Raw genomic sequence first — 19,589 nt, 5'->3', positions numbered from 1 at the left:
TTCTGGTCTTTCTTCAACAAGCATTTATTCTGTGTTTACCACATGCTGGGGACAGCGCTTAAGCAATGAGGATTCAGCAGTGCACAGAACAGCAGAAACTTCTGACCTCCAAAAGCTCACAGGTCATAAATTCAAAAAATAAAAGTATTGTAATGAGATAATTGCATAATTTAATGGAAATATATTCAAAGGACATTGTGGGAGGTAGGAAGGAATGATCAACTCTGCTTTAGGGGATGAGAGCTCACAGAAGGCTTTATAAGGGTTGGACTTGAAAGATTTTAGTGGAGATTTTTAGGAAAATCCACTCTAAGGAGCTTTGGATCCTGCCATGCACACCCCAATACAACATCAAAGGTTTTCTTTCAACTAGAGATAGCAGATGGGATCAACAGACCACAATTACCTTGGAGTCTCTTAGAATTACCTACCATCACAAGTGCCTTTGAGTTGCGTATTTTAGTGGTTAAGGCCACGGGCTTTAGGTGGTATCTTCTTTTCACCAGTTGCTTGCTGAACAAGTTTGGGCAAGACACTGAAGCTAGGTACTCTAAAGGTTGCTATGGTCTTTTCAAAAAGGTAAGTTGTGAGTCTTGAGGGAGGAGAACTTGTAACTCCCACAAGTCCTCTGCTTAAGGTGTTTTTGGTTAAAAAGCTTGCCTGCATATTCATTTAAGGTACAGAGTTCTATAAATCAGAGTACTTGTCACTTTGCTTCCCAAATAAGGTGGATGAAAAGAATAACTGGACATCTCTATGAACTTTTAGTTTCTGTCTAGGAAAGATACTAGCAGTAGTTAGAAGCTTCAACCATCGCCATCTCCAGGGTGCCTTGGAGATCATTGTAATTTAGTGACTGTTCCACTGACTCTAGGTTCAAATCCTGGCTCATCATTTGCTAAATGAGAGACCTTGGGCAAGTCACTTAATCTTTCTGCTTAATTTCTTCTGTAAAATGGGGACCTTTTCCATGGGGTTGTAAGGATTAAGTAAGATAATACACATTATCATAGACCACTGCAAACCAACATTTGTAAACCCTCCAGAAAAGTCAGCCCTTATTGTTATTATAATTTGGTAGAACAACCAGCTGGTTAGCTGAATAGAAGTTTGACTGTGGACTGGAGCACACACCCCACCCCCACTTCCCTGTACCTGCTCCTATCACAAAAAGCTCTGTGTCAGCCCTGGGGCAGGAATGGGTGAACGAATGAAGAATCTCACCTTCTAAGCAGCAAATCTCTCCGCTTCTGATAAGGCATAAGGGGAGAGTGAATCTCTTTACTGTAATTGCAATTTTAAAAAAATGAAAGTATAGCCTAGCCCAGACAGATAATGACAGCTCTTATTTTGGTAGATTTCAAAATAGAATATTATCTTTTTAGGATGTCTGTCCACCCTGCTCTAACACCAGCCCGTTCCACACACATATACACAGGGTGGAAAACGGACACTTTTCCTCAACACCAATGGATTTTAAGCTCCACTGAGAGTGGGGACTTTACTCTGCAATATCCATATAACCTATAAGAGCAAGAGGTTCACAGCAGGCTCTCAGTAAACATTTGTCTAATGAATGAACATGACCAAGCCCCCCGACACAGCTGATAAATAAACAATTTCAAACCCTGGGCCAATCAGATTCCCTCTTGCAAAGATGTGAATTCAGGTTCTGGAGAGAATAGATTCCTGAGCCATCAGCCCTGGCTTCCTAGAGTGATATAAACTCTGAGGCTAAGGGCGCCACTGGAGGAGGGGGAGGGAGCATGAGCAGGCAGAAGAGGGGCAACTGCCCATCTGGGAGGTGAAAATGAAGCAAAAACACAAGGCAGAGCAGACACAGAGACAAGAGCCCTGGGAACCCTAGAGAGAGAGATGGGGCTGGAGAGGGCAGCTGCCTTGGGCCCCGTTTCCAGTTCCTGATTGCTGGTCTTCATGAAGCCCAGCATCTCTCCCCTCCCTGGCATTTTGGGAGATGCTCCAGTAGAGCCTTTCCTTTGTTTATGTCATTTTGAACAGATTTTAGTCTGTACAATCAAATAATCCCTAGGACATTAGAAATATGACAAGGTATTCAAAGAAAGATGAAACTGTCTGAAAATGATTCAAAGCTATGAACATTCAGTAACTTTCAACTGAAATGTTATAATGACTTTGGCACCCACACACCAAATTTACATAATGAGCTAAGTGTTTACTTAGACTCATCCCCTAAGAGTCGTCTCTGCCTACTTAAAGAGTTCAGAAAGCTTTTATAGATTTTCAAAAAGAGTTTTTCCTCTTCAGTGCCGAAACTGTGTGCTAAAGGTAAATTTGCAAAAAAACAAAGGGGCGGGAGTGGGTCCTGACAAATATGAAATGCAATTTTTAAACTTCCCATTCATTTAAACAATTTAAGCTTTTATTCAGGAAACTGAATAACTGTTTTCTGAATATATATGAATTTCTTATGAGAGCAGTCGCTCTCAGAATTATATTTGCCATAATCCACATAAATTTACAAGAATGTAATTCTCTCCTCCCTTTTTAGTTGTGGAACAAGAAGCTGATTGTGTATGTAGTGTGAGTTGAAATATTTTGGAAATCCTGATCTTCACCCCCAAAATGTGCTTTGTCTGCTGCATTCTCCATTTTGGCTGATGGCAACTTTATCCTTCCAGTTGCTCAAGCCAAAAACCATCATTTTACCTCTTTTCTTTCCATTCTGTGGTGGGTTGAATCATGTTCCTTAAAGAGATTTGTTGAAGTTCTAACTGCCAGTACCTAGGAATGTGACATTATTTGAAAGTAGGGGCCGGGCGCAGTGGCTCATGCCTGTAATCCCAGCACTTTGGGAGGCCAAGGTGGGTAGCTCACCTGAGGTCAGGAGTTCGAGACCAGCCTGGCTAAAATGGTGAAACCCCGTTTCTACTAAAAATACAAAATTAGCCAGGCATGTTGGTGGGTGCCTGTAATCCCAGCTACTAGGGAGGCTGAGGAAGGAGAATCACTGAATCCAGGAGGTGGAGGTTGCTGTGAGCCGGGATCGTGCCACTGCACTCCAGCCTGGGGCAACAAAGTGAGACTCCATCTCAAAAAAAAAAAAAAAAAAAAAGAAAGTAGGGTCTTTGCAGATGTAATTAAAGTTGGGAATGAGGTCACGCTGGAGTAGGATGGGCCTGTAACCCAATATGACTGATGTCCTTATAAGAAGAGGAAAAGAAACTAAAAGGAAACTAAAAAGAAAATTAAAAAAAAACAACAAAATCATTCTAGTAGGAGATAGCTAAAATAAATAAATAAATATTTAAAGGAGAAAAATAGAGGAAAAGAGATGCAGAGACATAGACACAGGTGGGGACAGCGCCCTGTGACTGCAGAGGTGGAGGTGGCAGTGCTGCAGCACGAGGCCTTCCTTAAGGCTAAGGATTGTCAGCAACTGCCAGAAGCAAGGAAGGGGCAGAGAAGGATTGATTCTGCCCTGCAGGGTTCAGAGGGAACCTGGCTCTGCCAACACCTTGATTTCAGACTTCCAGCCTCCAGAACTGTGAGACAATACATCCCTTTTTTGTTTTTTTTGTTTGTTTTTGAGATGGAGTCTCAGTCTGTGGCCCAGGCTAGAGTGCAGTGGTGTGATCTCGGCTCACTGCAACCTCCGCCTCCCCAGTTCAGTGATTCTCCTGCCTCAGCCTCCCTAGTAGCTGGGATTACAGGCACCCACCACCACACCCAGCTAATTTTGTATTTTTAGTAGAGACAGGGTTTCACCATTTTAGCCAGTCTGGTCTTGAACTCCTGACCTCAGGTGATCCACCCACCAAAAGTTTTAATGGCTGCATAGTATTCCACTTTAACCTGGAAACTATTTATTGACCATGTATCAGGTGACAGACACTATAACTATTTACACCCCTAGCAACCCTAGTTTACCTATTAGAAAACTGAGAAGGAGAGGCCCAAATTGATTATTTGAACCTGAAATTGCCTGACTCTCAAACTCAAGTTCTTTCCTACACCAGAGATTCCCAACCAACCTGCACATCAGAAACACCTGGAGGACATTTACATTACACAAATGCCTGGACCCGTCTCAGACTAAAGGGATCTAATTCTCTCAGGTTGGAGTTGGATATCTATTAGTTTTATTACTGTTCCCCATGATCCTGGTGCACAGTAAGAACTGAGAATCGTTGTCTCACAGCATTCTGCTTCTCACACTGATTGTACATATACCTATTTCTGACTTCCTTTTTCTTTTTCAGATTTCTTTTTTTCAGAAGGTCCTGGGTGTGTTTAGCCAGAGCATGGTAGGGACCAGATGCATAATGATAGGCCATTATTTCCAGAAAGGTTATAGTACTTCCTCATTGCAGTGAGAAATAATGGAGGATGGTTAGGTGTCTTCCAGGAAGCCAGTGCAGAGTAGATGTCAGTACAAAGGATAATGACACAGTAGGGAGGACACCGAGTCAGACACTGGTCAGATGATGGCTCTCTTATCATCAGCTTTTTTTGGTTGACGGAGAGAGAAATGAAAGAGTATGTCTCCATCCTCTTGAAATTAGCAATGATCTCTGGGAAACAGCTTTAGGATTGCTAGAAGGTGAGGGGCAGTAGGCAGTCTTGCACTATTAATTACACTTGTTCTAAAAAATAATAGGTGTTTTATGTGCAACAGTGTGTACACACACACACACATATTCAGAATACTCCCAATCAAAATAATCCATTAAAATAGAGTGATGAGGTCTGGGTGTGGTGGCTCACGCCTGTAATCCCAGCACTTTGGGAGGCGAAGGAGAGTGGATAGCTTGAACTTAGGAGTTTGAGACCAGCCTGGGCAACATCCAAAAACCCCATCTCTATAAAAACTACAAAAATTCGCTGGGTGTGGTGGCACCCACCCATAGTACCATAGTCCCAGCTACTCTGGAGCCTGAGGTGGGAGGATCACTTGAGCCTGGGAGGCTGAGGTTGCATGAGCTGAGATGGTGCCCCTGCACTCCAGCCTGGGTGACACAGTGAAACCCTGCCTCAAAAAAAAAAAAAAAAAAAAAAAAAAAATATATATATATAGTGATGAGAAAAGCAGTAAATAATTTTTAGAGGTAAGTTAGTAATATTTCAGTTAAAATACATATTTGTAAAAAAAAAAGATACATATTTGCCAACAATAGATTTCTAACTATTTCTTCCTTTTGACCACAATGTAAGATTCTTTTCTCTAACTGCTGATTATTTCCAAATGTACAAGTGTTCCAGGCATAAAGTTTTGAGCAATACCTGTGCTGTATTGACAAGAAAAGTTACATAGCTCCTGTTTTGTCATACATAAAAGAAACAGTGAGAACATGTCTGTGATACTGACAGTCATGAATCAGGAAGGCTGGAGACCCTGTGAAACAGGTGATAATAATAGACTTTATTTACTTCAATTCAATTTGTTCATTTATTCATTTACTCATTTATTCAACATTTATTAAGCACTTATGTGCCAGAAATGACATCAAACACTATTAGAAAACAAGAGTGGAATAAAATAATGTCTTTGAACTTTAACCAAAGAAAATCCTAGTTACAGCTCTAAGTGTCAAAATGTATTGTTTCAGGGAATGATGACGAGAGAGAAAAACCCAGAGCTGTCAAAATCAGGGCTGCTGCCTACCTAACTAGCTACCTGGCTTTACCACCATTCTCAGGGGCCTCGGATGGGGAGAGCACATACTAATAGCAAACATGGGTCTTCTAAACTTCAATGACATTCCTTTCATGCCCTGCTCTTTCTGAATGTAGAAAACTAAGTAAGTCCCAGTATGAATGCTATTACTTCCGATAGCTAAACTGCACCATGTTCATGTTGCTCAGCACATAAAAGATTTGTTTGCTAATTCAATTTTGGAGATCAAAATATTTCATCACATAGGGATTATCATTTTCATATAAAGTTAAACAAAATATCATTGTAAAATAGTTGGGCAAAATGACAAGCGTCTGGAAGATTTATCTTTTCAGCATTTAGTACCTGTGGGTAATCTGTGACACTTTGGCAACTGAAGAGAACAGATGGCATCTTTCTGACTGCATGAGGTGGTGGACAGTGAGCATTAGTAAGCTGGCAGAGACCCACTTGAGATTAATTCATAGGAGAAAAAGAAATGAAATATTAGCACCCAAATAGCTTGTCAGTAAATTTTGTTTTTTTCCCCCTTTTAAGGAAACTGGAAACAATTGGATATATTTGCTTTTCTTCTTTACCCACCACTAAATACATCTAAAGTGCAGAGGTATATTTTGTTCAATCCACTTGGTTTCTTGACTAATTCATGAATAAGAATGTATTGTATGCCTACTGTGTGTACAACACTTTTTAAACAGCTTTATTGGTATATAATTTACCTGATACACAAATTCACTCATTTAAAGTATACCAATTCAATGGCTGTTAATATATTCACATTGTTGGGCATCAATCATAACATTTGACTTTAGAATTTTTTCACTACCCTCCCAGAAAATCCCTATACCCCCCTCGTCATCCCCATCTCCTCTAGCCCAAGGAATCCACTAATCTACTTTCTGTCTTATATATTTACCTATTCTGGACATTTCATATAAATGAAATCATACTATATATAATCCTTCATGACTGGTTTCTTTCGGCATATTTTCAAGGTTCATTCATCTTGTAATGTGCAGCATTTCTTTTTCTGCTAAATAATATTCCATTGTACCACCTTTTGTTTATCCACTTATCAGTTGATGGACATTTGAGTTGTGTCCATTTTGGAGTATCATCAATAATGCTGCTGTGAATTTTCATGTACATGTATCTGTTTTCATTTTTCTTGGGTATATGTCTACGGGTAAAATTGCTGGATAATATGGTAATTCTATGTTTAACTACTTGAAAAACTGCCAGACTGTTTTCCAAACCAGTTGTACCATTTTACATTCCCACCAGCAATATATGAGGATTTCAGTGTCTCCATATCCTCCCTAGCAGTTATTTTCTATTTGATTATAACCATCATACTAGGTATTAAATGGCATTTCATAGTGGTTTCATTTGCATTTCCCTGATGGCTAGTGATGTTGAAAATCTTTTCATCTGCTTATTAGCCATTTGTATATTCCCTTGGAGAAACGTTTATTCATACCCTATGCCCATTTTTTAATTGGGTTGTTTTTAAACTTTTATGTTGATATAATATTGGGTGTTTTAAATTATTGACTTGTAGTTTCTCTATATTCTAGATACAAGTTTTTGTTTTTGGTTTTTTTGAGACGAAGTTTCACTCTTGTTGCCCAGGCTGGAGTGCAATGGCGCGATCTCGGCTCTCTGCAACCTCTGCCTCCCAGGTTCAAGTGATTCTCCTGCCTCAGCCTCCCAAGTAGCTGGGATTACAGGCAAGCACCAACACGCCCAGCTAATTTTTTTGTATTTTTAGTAGAGACAGGGTTTCTCCATGTGGTCAGGCTGATCTCGAACTCCTGACCTCAGGTGATCTGCCCACCTTGGCCTTCCAAAGTGCTGGGATTACAGGCATAAGCCACCGTGCCTGGCCAAGTTTTTTAATCAAATATGTTATCTGCAAAAATTTTCTTCCATTCTGGAGGTTGTCTTTTCACCTTCCCAAGTTTAAAGATAAACTTAGTGCTTAGATATGATTTTTTTTCTGATACCTCCTTGCCTGTCATGGTAATAGGACCTTATATTTTTCCTTTAGTAGACTATGCCTTATTCAATCTCAGTCTATCTAATTTAGGTAGAGATGATCTCTTCCTCTAGCTCCAGAATGGACACAAGAAGCAAGGCTGGCCAAGCAAAATTATTGTAGTCCATCAGGGTCTAGTTAAGAGAAAAAACAGAGCAGTAATGTAAACAGAGAACATTTAATATAAACACATATTAATTAGGTATAAAGTTATTAACCAGATAACTAAATAGCTAAAAAGTGAACTCTAAGGATTCTGGAGGTAGTAACTGGAGGAAGCAGTTTCTGTCCCTAAGTCAAGGGGGACAAAAGGAAAGGGTTAGAATTCTTAAAATTTAAAAGCTTGAAAAAGGATCCCTATGGAGCTGAAACCTCTGAGAAGCTAGGCTTTAATCCACAGGTGCTGATGTCTCTCAGCTTAGTGGCAGGGCCAAGTACCCAGACAAATTTCAGAAGAGTGGGCTCCAGCCAACTATGCTGGTATCTGGTTCTCTGGTGGGAGGGAGGTGGGTTGAAGCAATACAGCAGGTTCTGCAAATGTTGCAAACTTGATCTGAAGCCTGCTTGGATGAGAAATTGCTGCTGCTAGAAGGGAAGAAATGATATTCACAAAAGCTACAAGCAGTAAGCTCACAGGAAGCAACAGGAGGAATTCAGTCTTTTCCTCCCCCACTAACCTTTCAGATCCTGCCTCTAGAGCCTATTATTGGCAGAACCCAACAAAAAGCTGTCACTGGAAAATTGTACATTGCAGAGTTCCAGCTCAGCATCACAATGTAGAATACAGAAAGGTGAGCTTGGAACTGGCACAACCCACCCCTTTGCCTACACTGCATCCATATGCACCCTTCTATACATATATTTAAACTTTCATACAACAATTAACAATCTGTTTCCTTCTTTTTTTTTAAGAGATGGGGACTCACTCTGTTGCCCAGGTTGGAGTGTAGTGGTGTCATCATAGCTCACTGTAGCCTCCAACTCCTGGTTTCAAGAGAACCTCCTGCCTCAGCCTCCTGACTAGCTAGGACTACAGGTGCACGCTACAGTGCCTGGCTAATTAAAAAAAAATGTAGAGACAGGGTTTTTGCCATGTTATCCAGGCTGGTCTCAAACTCCTGGCCTCAAGTGATCTTCCTGCCTCAGCCTCACAAAGTGCTAGGATTACAGGAGAGAGCCACTGCACCTGGCCCTCCCTCTTTCACCTAAGATGGTGCAACTGTTTTTCATACAAATAAATCATTGTAGTGGGCCAGTGTGATGTTGTGTAGAATGTCAAGATGATCAAGATCTCTTCAGACTATATTATGGCTGACAGCCTATGAGCCAACATATGCATGAAGCAAGACTGTGAAGGTGTACTATTAACCTTGTCAAGAAAAAACAAAGTTCTTTTCATTTATTTATTTATGTATTTTTTCGAGACGGAGTCTCACTCTTGTCGCCCAGGCTGGAGTGCAATGGTATGATCTCAGCTCACTGCAACCTCTGCCTCCTGGGTTCAAGTGATTCTCCTGCCTCAGCCTCCTTAGTAGCTGGGATTACAGGTTCCCACCACCACACCAAGCTAATTTTTGTATTTTTAGTAGAGACCGGGTTTCCCTATGTTGGCCAGGCTGATCTTGAACTCCTGACCTCATGATCCACCCGCCTCAGCCTCTCAAAGTGCTGGGATTACAGGCGTGAGCTACTGCACTCAGCCAAAAAACAAAGTTCTTTTAGTGGTCCTAGCACATTGATAAAGAGCAGGATATGGGGAAGGGGCCAGGTGGGGTGGGGGTGGGGGTGGGGGTGGGGGGGCGGTGCACATTTTTGTCTCAGGTGTCAAGAGCTGTATTCATTGTTCCAGTGAAGACATTACATCTGAAAAAACTGCTAGAAATAAATCATGCCTGATTAACATTAAAATAATCCAGTCATTGGTTTTAAGATCATCTACCTTCTGCAGAGGCCCAATAGATCCATTAAATGGAGATGTGATAGGAGTAAACACTTCTACCTCATTCTATCATTTGATGATAGTAGTGTTAATAATCTCTGCAATTCCTCCAATGATGTCCTATCTTTTGGTTTATTATAAGACAGAAAAGAGAAATTCCAACAGTTTCTACTTGACCCTTCCTATCCTAATGACCCTTAGTCCATAAATGAGAGCCAATATGGGGACATGACCAGTTACCAAGTATGTCTTTAACAACTATACATTCTGAACTGGGAATAAACAGGATGGGCTCAAGTATCTACTGAGCTCACCAGACTCAAATTTGACCTATAACTCAATTTTTCTGTCACTTCACCACCATAAACTCCCACTCTAAATGGTAGTCCAGTAGCATTTTGAGACCCTAGCAATTAGCATCAATTCAGAACCAGAAATACTCCCAAAGGTCTGAGTATTTCTATTCCCCAATTCACAGTCCCTCTAGAAAGTGGCCACAGGTCCCTGTGGGAAAGAGGACTTGAAGCACTGCTACAAGTATATACTGTAATTTTTATATACTGGATTCTTTCTCAAGAGAACCCAGCCTCCCCTTAAATTAAGGGGTTCTGGCCCTCGAACTGTTTTAGTCTGGAAATTGGATGAGTCATGACTCTCCCTTCTGGTAGACCTGAACTTATTTCATTTTCTTTTTTGTTTGTTGAGACAGGGTCTTGCTCTGTCGCCCAGGCTGTAGTGCAGTGACATGATCAAGACTCACTGCAATGTCAACCTCCCAGGCTCGAGCCATCCTCCCACCTCACCCCCCCATGTAGTTAGGACCACAGGCACACGCCACCACACCTAGCAATTTTTCGATTATTTGTAGAGATGAGATCTCCCTATGTTGCCGAGGCTCATCTCAAACTCCTGTGCTCAAGTGATCCTACCACCTTGGCCTACCAAAATGTTGGGATTACAGACATAAGCCACCACACTTGGCCTTCATTTTCATTCACTCAACAAATATGTACTGATACATTCTACTCAGTACAAATTCGTGTATTATACATTCTATATTCTTATATGGAATATATATTTTTATAGAATATATTATATGGAATATATAGAATATATCCTTATATGGAATATATAGACTATATTCCTGTATGGAATATAGGTATAGGGATAGTATTCACAAAACAAAACAAAAACTGAAGTAGGAGATGAGATTTTTGTTAAAATATCTTTTAATTTTACTGGCAAAATACATCAATGACTAATATATTCCCGTATGGAATATATTCTTATTGGAATATATTCTTATATAGAATATGTATATATAATATGTGTATATACCTATATACATATATATATCTTGGAGATATAAAACTAATTGGGAATAATGTCATATATAGAGAGAGACAGTAAGCAAACATTTTTAAAAACATTTTAAAGACTCCAAACTATTCATTTCTATCCACCTATAAAAAACTAGTAATTAAACCTGTCAAATCACAGCCATCTTGCTTTACCCAGATTCAGAAACATGAAATCCTTTTACCTTTGAAACTCTAGTTTCAAAGCTGTTCTAAAGTGACTTGGTTTTAATTTATATACTTGCAGGGATGAGAAGTAGCTGTAGGGCTATAAAAATGTAAAGAATACAGTATCGTGCCCATACACAACTGCAAACACTTATTTTTAAGTGTTCGTAAAAGATAGTGGTCTTCAGAAACACCCCTTTTCAGACTGGCAAACTTTCAGAGTTCAAAAGTGCATGTATTACACTTTTATCCCCAACAAAGCTAGTAGCTACCCTCTAAAGCAGAGGTTAACATTTTCTTTTTCCAAACCACACAATGGATTATGATCCCATGTGCGTACTCCCATGGTTCCCTTCCCCAGGTTGTATGAAAAAATAAAGCAAATAATTACGAAGTTTTAGGGATAGTGGTATAGGGATAGTATCCACACACAAAAAAACTGAAGTACAAAGATATGAGACTTTTGTTAAAATATCTTTTAAAGTAATTTTACTGGCAAAATACACAAATGACTAACCAGTTTTAAAATATTAAACATACTTCTTTTTTTTTTTTTTTTTTTGAGACGAGGTTTCACACTGTCACCAGGCTGGAGTGCAGTGGCGTGATCTCGGCTCACTACAACCTCCGCCTCCTGGGTTCAAGTGATTCTCCTGCCTCAGCCTCCCGAGTAGCTGGGACTACAGGCGCATACCACCACACCCAGCTAATTTTTGTATTTTTAGTACAGACAGGGTTTCACCATGTTGGCCAGGATGGTCTTGGTCTCTTGATTTTGTGATCTGCCAGCCTCAGCCTCCCAAAGTGCCGGGATTACAGGCGTGAGCCATCACGCCCTGCCAAAATATTAAACTAATACATTGTAATTTTTAGTACTTCTATAATTACTGCTTCATAAAAAAGTGGATTTTTCCAGCTCTCCAGTTCAGATGCTATTAACAGGTAATCAGATAGCACTGATTAAGTAGAAATAGATTAACAGTAATACCTAAAATTAATGTATTTTAGCATATTGAAGTGAGTATCATCAGTGTATATTTCACTTATCACTTTGTCTAGTTTATTAGGTGGCCTTAATGCTTGTCATTGACAAATGTTAACTTTCCTCACAAAACCTACAGTATTCACTTTATTCCAGTATTTTTGCCTTCCTTATTAAAAATGTTTCTACCGTCAAGAATTTAAAATGGAATCATGACATTGCAATCCAAACACTACCTTGGCTTGCCAGATTAGTCTACGTGTCACTCCTTGGTGTAAAGCTATAATTCCAATTTCCAGCAAAGAAGTATCTCTGAATTCAAATGAGAATGACATTTCTATGGGAATAAATGTGAACTGTCTCACATTTAACCATTAAGAATTTACTCATACGTCATCATGATAACCTAATGTTAGACTGAGAATCACTGCTCTAGGGTGGCTCCAGAAGCTGTCAGTCAGGAACTACTGATAAGATTTCACTTGTCCAATAATTTGATACTTCCATCTTGTAGTACAAAAACATTTTAATTTTGGCCTGATAAATGACTAAAACAATTGCCAGGGGAATTGAGAGAGACAGGTTTCATTATTCAATTGCTAACTGAATTGACCCTCATTGATCCTCAGACTAATTTAGACACTTTTCAATAGCATTCACAGTCAATCTCAAAGAGAATATTATTTTTGAATTCTTGCTATTGAAGTTAACATTTACATCTAAAAGAAAAGTGGAAGTCAAACAAACAAAAAAACCCTAGTCATAATAATGAAAATACTGAGTTTCTGATGTACAAAGAGTAAAATATTCATATACTGGAAAAATGGTGCAGTATAAATAGGCAAAATTTCACTCTTTCTAGTAGGAAGTCAATAAATAATTGATGTATCAAAAAGTAGCAGTATAATCATACAATTTGGAAATATAAATTCTTCAACTACTAGAATTGAAAGAGGAAGTTTCTTCTGTCAATGTGAAAGAGGGACTGCCTCTTTTTTTCACAAGCCTTTTAGAACTGTAAGATTTTTTAAAACTGTTTGCATATAATGTTTGAAGGTGGGAATGGGACCAGAGAGGCAACAATTTTACCTGGAGAAACAACCTCCCGAAACCATTTAGTAAGTAAAGTGAATACCATCACACCTAAACCCATTCACTGTTTTTATTTTTTTTATTTTTATTTTTTTCTGAGACAGGTTCTCACTCTGTTGCCCAGGCTGGAGTGAAGTGACGCGAATTCGGCTCACTGCAATCTCTGCCTCCCAGGTTCAAGTGATTCTCATGCCTCAGCCTCCTGAGCAGCTGGAATTACAACTGTGCACCATTGTGCCCAGCTAATTTTTGTATTTTAGTAGAGATGGGGTTTTGCCATGCTGGCTAGACTGGTCACTGTTTTTATTTTATAATTAATTTTAGCTAAAGCATATGGGTTAATTTACAAAAATGTTTGGTCTTTTATTATAAATACTTCTAGTTGTAAAAAATTCATTTTCACATTTGAATGTCCTTAAAAGTATCCAAAGGATTCATTCTCCTTCTGCATTCTGCTTCTTAGAAAGTACTTTTGAGTTAGATCTGTTCCGAATTCTTTTTCTTTTTCTTTTCTTTTCAGAAGCAGATGATTGTGTGTCCGGTGCCTTCTTCTTTTTCTTCAAACAGCTAAGAGGATTGGGACCACTTATCTTCTTGCGCTTTTTTCTTCTTCTCTGTTCAGGGTTTTTCACTAAACCCTGTTCCTCTTTGAGGTGTTTGATACTTTCTTTCTCATGCACTGAGACAAGCTGACCTGACTCCACTGCTTTTACAAAGGCAATTGTTTTGGGAGAAGGTTTGTCCAAAACCATAGTGTTCTGAATAATAAACATGAGAGGAACTCCAGGCTTCTTTTTCACTTTCATAGACAAATTCTGATCCTATTTAAAAGAAAACAGAATTATTCAGTTCAAATGTCAATTAAGGTACCTTAAATAGGTTTTCAAGAACTGTATTAAAAATAAAAGAGATCACATATTTTATTTTTCAAATGAGTAAGCCTCACTCATTCATTTGAGTAATGGGGGTATATTTTATGATAAAGGAAGAAAAACATAAAAACTGAGCACAGTGTTAGTAGCAGCTTTGTGAACTGCATTTATCGATACTCTAGAGCCACAAATTACAAACTAATGCAAAGGTAAATGTGTTAGGTGGGTTTCTCCTGTTTCCACTCTAAGATATTCTTTGGAAAGGGTCAAGAATGCTTGAAGAGGTTAAAGGAAAAGAAACTGGGTAGTAATTAGCTACTCAGATTCTAAATTCAGCTCTGCCTCTGTGTAATTTTATAATTCTGATAATCAAATCTGTATGTATGTGAACTTATTATCACCCCCAAAAGTCTCTCTTTTCCTGCCTTCAAGAAGATGGGAATATTTTTCTTTAAAAGCCTGAAATATTTCATACTGTTGGTACAGTCTTAAGCAGTATGAACCATGACTTTGAGAAATAGTAGGAAATACAGGAGCACGAAAAAACATTAACAGAATATAGGAACTTTGCTCTACTTATCTTCCCTTCAAGAACCCTACAACAAATAATCACATCTCATGTCAACAATTTCTCGTTTTAAAAAAAGAAACTTCTGCCAGTGTCCAGCATGATGGCAAACACCTGTAATCCCAGGTACTCAGGAGCTGAGGTGGAAGGATCACTTTAGCCCAGGGATTCAAGACCAGCCTAGGCAACACAGTGAGACCCTCAAGTCTCAAGAAACAAACAAAAAAGGCAAAACAAAGGAATCATGAAAAAAAAAAAAAACCAATCTTCCAGTACTAAAAAGAATATCAACATGCTTAAAGTTTTCCTCAAATTTTCAAATGACGATTGCTTTTACTGACTGCAAACTAACTTAGAAGGCTGTATTTTTAAAAGTCTAATCATTCTAACTTTTTTCTGATTATAAATAGCTCCATATGAAGTATAAATAGAAATGGTTAAAACTGCCTGTGGTTTTAAAAGTAGTATCACCTGTGTTGCCACAAAATAATGATGAGGATTTCCCTCTTCAACCATGGAAAGCAGACATTCTGATCCGCTCACTGCATTCTTGAAATGAGGACAATTTCGAACTTGGCATTTTTGTGCAATCAGTTTTGCCCCATATAAGTCCTTTCCCAACGTTTCTAGCTCTTTTAACACACATCTGAAAAGAAAAATTATAGCAGATACATTTCAGTTGTTTACATAAAGTATAAAAAAAGTCAATTTTTTCTTAAAATAAAACTATGCCGTTACAATCTAAATTTGTCATCTGGTAACCATTTACTTTAAAAGATGACTTGAAAAATCATTTACCAAGTAGGAAGAATAACAGTTAAAATTTACTGAGCACTTACTATGTTCCATGCAGCATGCAAATTTCTCTTTACATAAATTCTTGCTTAATCTCAAAATAACCCTATGAAGTTAGGTCGCTTACCTTGAAAGCACCCCACTGTGAGATTTCAAGTAACATGCCAAAGTTCAAGTAACTAGTAAGTGGTACCGAGACTTGTAGTTTGACAACAGCTCCCTTGTCCTAACCATAGCATAATAAGCTTCTGCTTCAAGTACAAATTGGTACACTTTCAAAATATTTTCAATTCAGAACAGTAAAACTTCTCACGTCATCAAGTTGTTTTTAAAAAAATGTTAAGTCATAAGAGTTCCTCGACCCTAGCCAGCCTTTGCCAGATTCTTTCTTGCCTCATATCCTGTATCATCTTTCTGTTTTAAGAAGATTTTGCTTGCTTTAGTCATTAGACTTGACCTCTATTTTGAGTACTGCCAGCCTGTGGATATCCTGCCATCAACTCTTCAAATTCACCATGTCTAAGATCAAACCACTTTCCTGCATCCAAATTTATCCTCCAAGACTTGCCATCTCTTTGAAATTATTATTTTCCCAGACACCCTAGATAGAAATCAGAAATCACATTTGACCTTCCTGCCCTTCTTCACCCATACTCCTACGCCATCAGCTGCTCGACCTATCTATCTCAGTAACGTAACGTTTCTTTGGGAACCCTTCGGTTCCTGCCTTTCTTCTCCCAGGTTTAGGCTCCCCTTACTTCTTGATTGAACAACCGCAAAACAGATTTCATGCCTTTGCTCTCTTGTTTCTCCAATTTACCCTTCACATGACTGCAGTTATCTTTTCTAAAATAAAACCCAGGCCTGATAACATTCGGCTGTTCTACTTCATCAATTAACTCCACATATCTTCAAACCTGAATATGAGTAAACTCTGTAGAGACCTAACTACTAGTGGCCAAGAAATATATTCCACTGAAAAACGAATTATCTGATTTCTTAAAAACATAAATTGCACAATTTAAAGGGAGGAGAAACTTAAAAGTTTTAAAAACTGCCTGGCATGGTGGCTCATGCCTGTAATCCTCATGCTTTGGGGGACCGAGGTGGGTGGATCACCTGCGGTCAGGAGTTCAAGACGAGCCTGGTCAACATGGTGAAACCTTGTCTCTGCTAAAAAATACAAAAATTAGTAGGACGTGGTGTCACACATCTGTAATCTCAGCTACTTGGGAGGCTGATGCAGGGAAATCACTTGAACCCGGGAGGAGGAGGCTGCAGTGAGCCATGATTGCACCACTGCACTCCAGCCTGGGCAATAAAGTGAGACTCTACCTCAAAAATAAATTAAAAAAAAAAACTCAAGTGACATATAAATCAAATGTAATATATGTATTTAGTTTGAATCCTGATTTTTAAAAGGCTTCTTTATCTTTTCAAGATACATGCCAAAGAATTGATAGAATAATATGCTCCAAATCAACCCATCAGTAAGGAGAGGTGATGGATTCAACAAGATTGGCCATGTTAGTAACTGCAAAAGCTGGAGAGAGGTTTCATTATATTATTCTACTTTTGAGTTGTCTGAAAAATTCCAGAGTTAAAATAAATTTGTTAGAAAAATTGCTGTAGAATATAATTTTATGTGGCACTTCTCAACCTTTTTAATATCATAGCACTATATTTAAAATGTTAATATTTCTATGGCACACAGGAATATATGGACAAATTGCTTGTAGACAAAAGCAATCAATTCAGGGGCAAAGACTACTGAAGGATTTGTTAGACAGCCCTGAAGACTAAGGGGATCAAAACTTTGGGGGTATCTGTAACTCAGCCGAGACTCTGCTTGAGAAATTCTGAACAAATACAGAAAGCTGTTCATTAAATAGTGGTATGTGAGGAAAAGGAGACTATTAACACAGTATACACAGAAAAAGCCCATACTTTGTTATGGCTGTAGTTACAGATGCGGGTTTCCCTATGTTGCTCAGGCTTACCTCAAACTCCTAGACTCAGGCAACCCTCCTGTCTCAGCCTCCTGTGTAGCTGGGATTACAAGTGTGAGCCACCTTGCCTGGCTTAATAGTCCATTCTTGTGCTTGTGTGAGTGTGTATAAAGAACTGGAGGGATGACATTGCACATGTTAACAGTGATTATTCGTGAGTAGTGGTATTATGAGTCATTTTAATTTTCTTTTTTTGCTTTTTTAAAAGTAAATATTCTGCAATGAAAAAACTACTAAATTTCTTAATAGTTCTTCATGGTCTAGTCTCACTTTGCCTTCTTCCTAGTTTCACTCCCAAATATATTCTGTGCTGCAACCTCTTTCCCAGGCATTTCATAACTCCATTCCGTGTGAAGAGGTCTCCACAACAAGAAGTGTCATTCTTTTCTGTCATTCAAAATAGTTCTTCCCCTCAGAACTGAACAAGTGAATGGGCTCAAATGTTATCTGAAATCTGTCACAATTCTCTCCTCTCTCCTCTTCATCCCGACAAGCTTCCATCCTAAGTGTTCCCACATTTCAATGTAGTGGGGAAACAGACCTAGAGTGAAAACACACACTGCAGACTGACTTATGCACTTTACTGGACATGAGGGAGCAGTGTGTGGCATAGGGGGTACTTAATAAAGCGAGGTGAATAAACAAATGTCCTTGGGCCGATTCCTTAATCTCAAGTACTGACTTTTTGCCCTGGACATCAAAGATGGTAACTCATAGGTTCACTGTGAGACTTGCAGAGTTTTGGTTTAAACTAAGAAAAGCTATGCAAATGACAGCAACCATTTGAAGACGGGTACACTTTGGATACCGAAAAATGCTCTAGTACATTATACTCGTTTGAGCTTACAGCAATCTTCTAAGCAATTATCATCTTTATTTTACAAATGAGGAATCCGAGGCTCAGAGAGGCTAAATAACTTGACCGAAATCACAGAGCTGGTAGAACTGGGATCATGATTCGAAGTCAGATCTCTCTGCTATAATGTGCTCTCATTCGCCAGGCTAATGACACGTGATATTCACAGGGCACTGTCCAGTCTGCCTCTATTATAGGTATTCGCCTGACCACCTTCACCTCTCCACTTAACTGTCAACTCCACGTGGGCGGGGCGTTTTGCACCTCCTGAGCTCGCAATGAAGGTCTGTGAGCAATGGCCTCGCCTCTACAACACCCGACGGACCCTCTGTGCTTCCTCCCCAGCCCCCCGGGCCCACCTTGTGGTGCACAGCTGCGTCTCCCCCATGAGGTAGCGGGGCAGCTGCTCCCGCAGCTGGATGCGGCCTCGCAGCGCCGCCTGACAGAAGGTGCCGTCCAGCAGGATCTGGTACGGCTCGCGGACTCCGAAGTTGTTGCGGAAGAAGCCAAGATGCTTCTTGGCATGTTTCTGCCTTGTGATCTTCATGCTTGGCTCACCGGGACGGAGGCCACTGGACCAGGAAGCATCAGCAAACGCCTCACGCACGCCCCAGCACCCTCAATGCCAGTTTCACCCGGAAATGAAGCCCCTTTGGCCACGGAAGCAAACGCCCCGGTCTTCCGGGCCTGCCCAATGGTTTACGTCATGTCTAGACTAGCGCGCGCTTTCACCGCGGCGCCCGCGCTTAAAGGGGCGGTCCCTTAGGGCGGAACTAGTGCGTACGCGGGAAAACCGCTGGGGTGCGCGATTCCGCACGGGGGCGCACATGCGCAGTCTGGGGCCACAGTAAAAGAAAATTACGGGAATACATTTAGCGTGTTACCTACGTTTCAGAGGTGCGTAGCAAGAGCTTCTCTGAAAGACTGGCAGTATAGTAGTGATCAGTGATAATATTGAGCCTTAATATGTTCCAGACACTGTCCTAAGTGATTTACCTTACATTATTCCCCTGAATGTTTATAATTCCCAAGTGAAAGAAGGAAATGATATATTGGATAGCTATGAGTGGGGAGGTTTGTACTGGCTGCTTTCCCATAAAGAAATTAAGCACGTTCACGAAGGGCACGTAGTTTGTTAGTGTCTGGAACCCAGTTTTCGTGCCTGAAGTTCAAATGTTCTTGCCACACCACCATAGAAACTAACGTCACTCGGGGACCATTTGTCAGGGCAAAGGGTGCAACCATTTTGCATTTCC

General features: G+C 39.7%; 1 protein-coding gene across 1 annotated transcript; it reads right to left on the bottom strand.

Annotated features, from left to right (window-relative positions):
* Positions 1–13,289: 13,289 nt before the first annotated feature.
* On the bottom strand, positions 13,290–19,055 carry UTP23 (UTP23 small subunit processome component). Its single transcript, XM_002819375.5, has 3 exons — positions 18,693–19,055; positions 15,145–15,319; positions 13,290–14,054 (listed from the first exon to the last, which is right to left on the bottom strand). Exons 1-3 carry the CDS (start codon positions 18,878–18,880, stop codon positions 13,668–13,670), a joined length of 750 nt encoding a protein of 249 aa, XP_002819421.1. The 5' UTR covers positions 18,881–19,055; the 3' UTR covers positions 13,290–13,667.
* Between the last annotated feature and the right edge of the window lie 534 nt (positions 19,056–19,589).

Source organism: Pongo abelii, chromosome 7, assembly GCF_028885655.2.
Source record: "Pongo abelii isolate AG06213 chromosome 7, NHGRI_mPonAbe1-v2.0_pri, whole genome shotgun sequence".
In the NCBI taxonomy this organism is placed as follows: Eukaryota; Metazoa; Chordata; class Mammalia; order Primates; family Hominidae; genus Pongo; species Pongo abelii.
This window is presented reverse-complemented; position numbering and strand designations above follow the sequence as displayed.

Excerpts from the sequence above, each read along its gene's own strand:
- UTP23 (XM_002819375.5), bottom strand. The coding sequence starts at position 18,880 with ATGAAGATCACAAGGCAGAAACATGCCAAGAAGCATCTTGGCTTCTTC. Across the intron at positions 15,320-18,692 it reads ACGCAGCTGTGCACCACAAG|ATGTGTGTTAAAAGAGCTAG; the intron begins GTGGGCCCGGGG and ends TTTTCTTTTCAG. Across the intron at positions 14,055-15,144 it reads ATTATTTTGTGGCAACACAG|GATCAGAATTTGTCTATGAA; the intron begins GTGATACTACTT and ends TCTTTTAAATAG.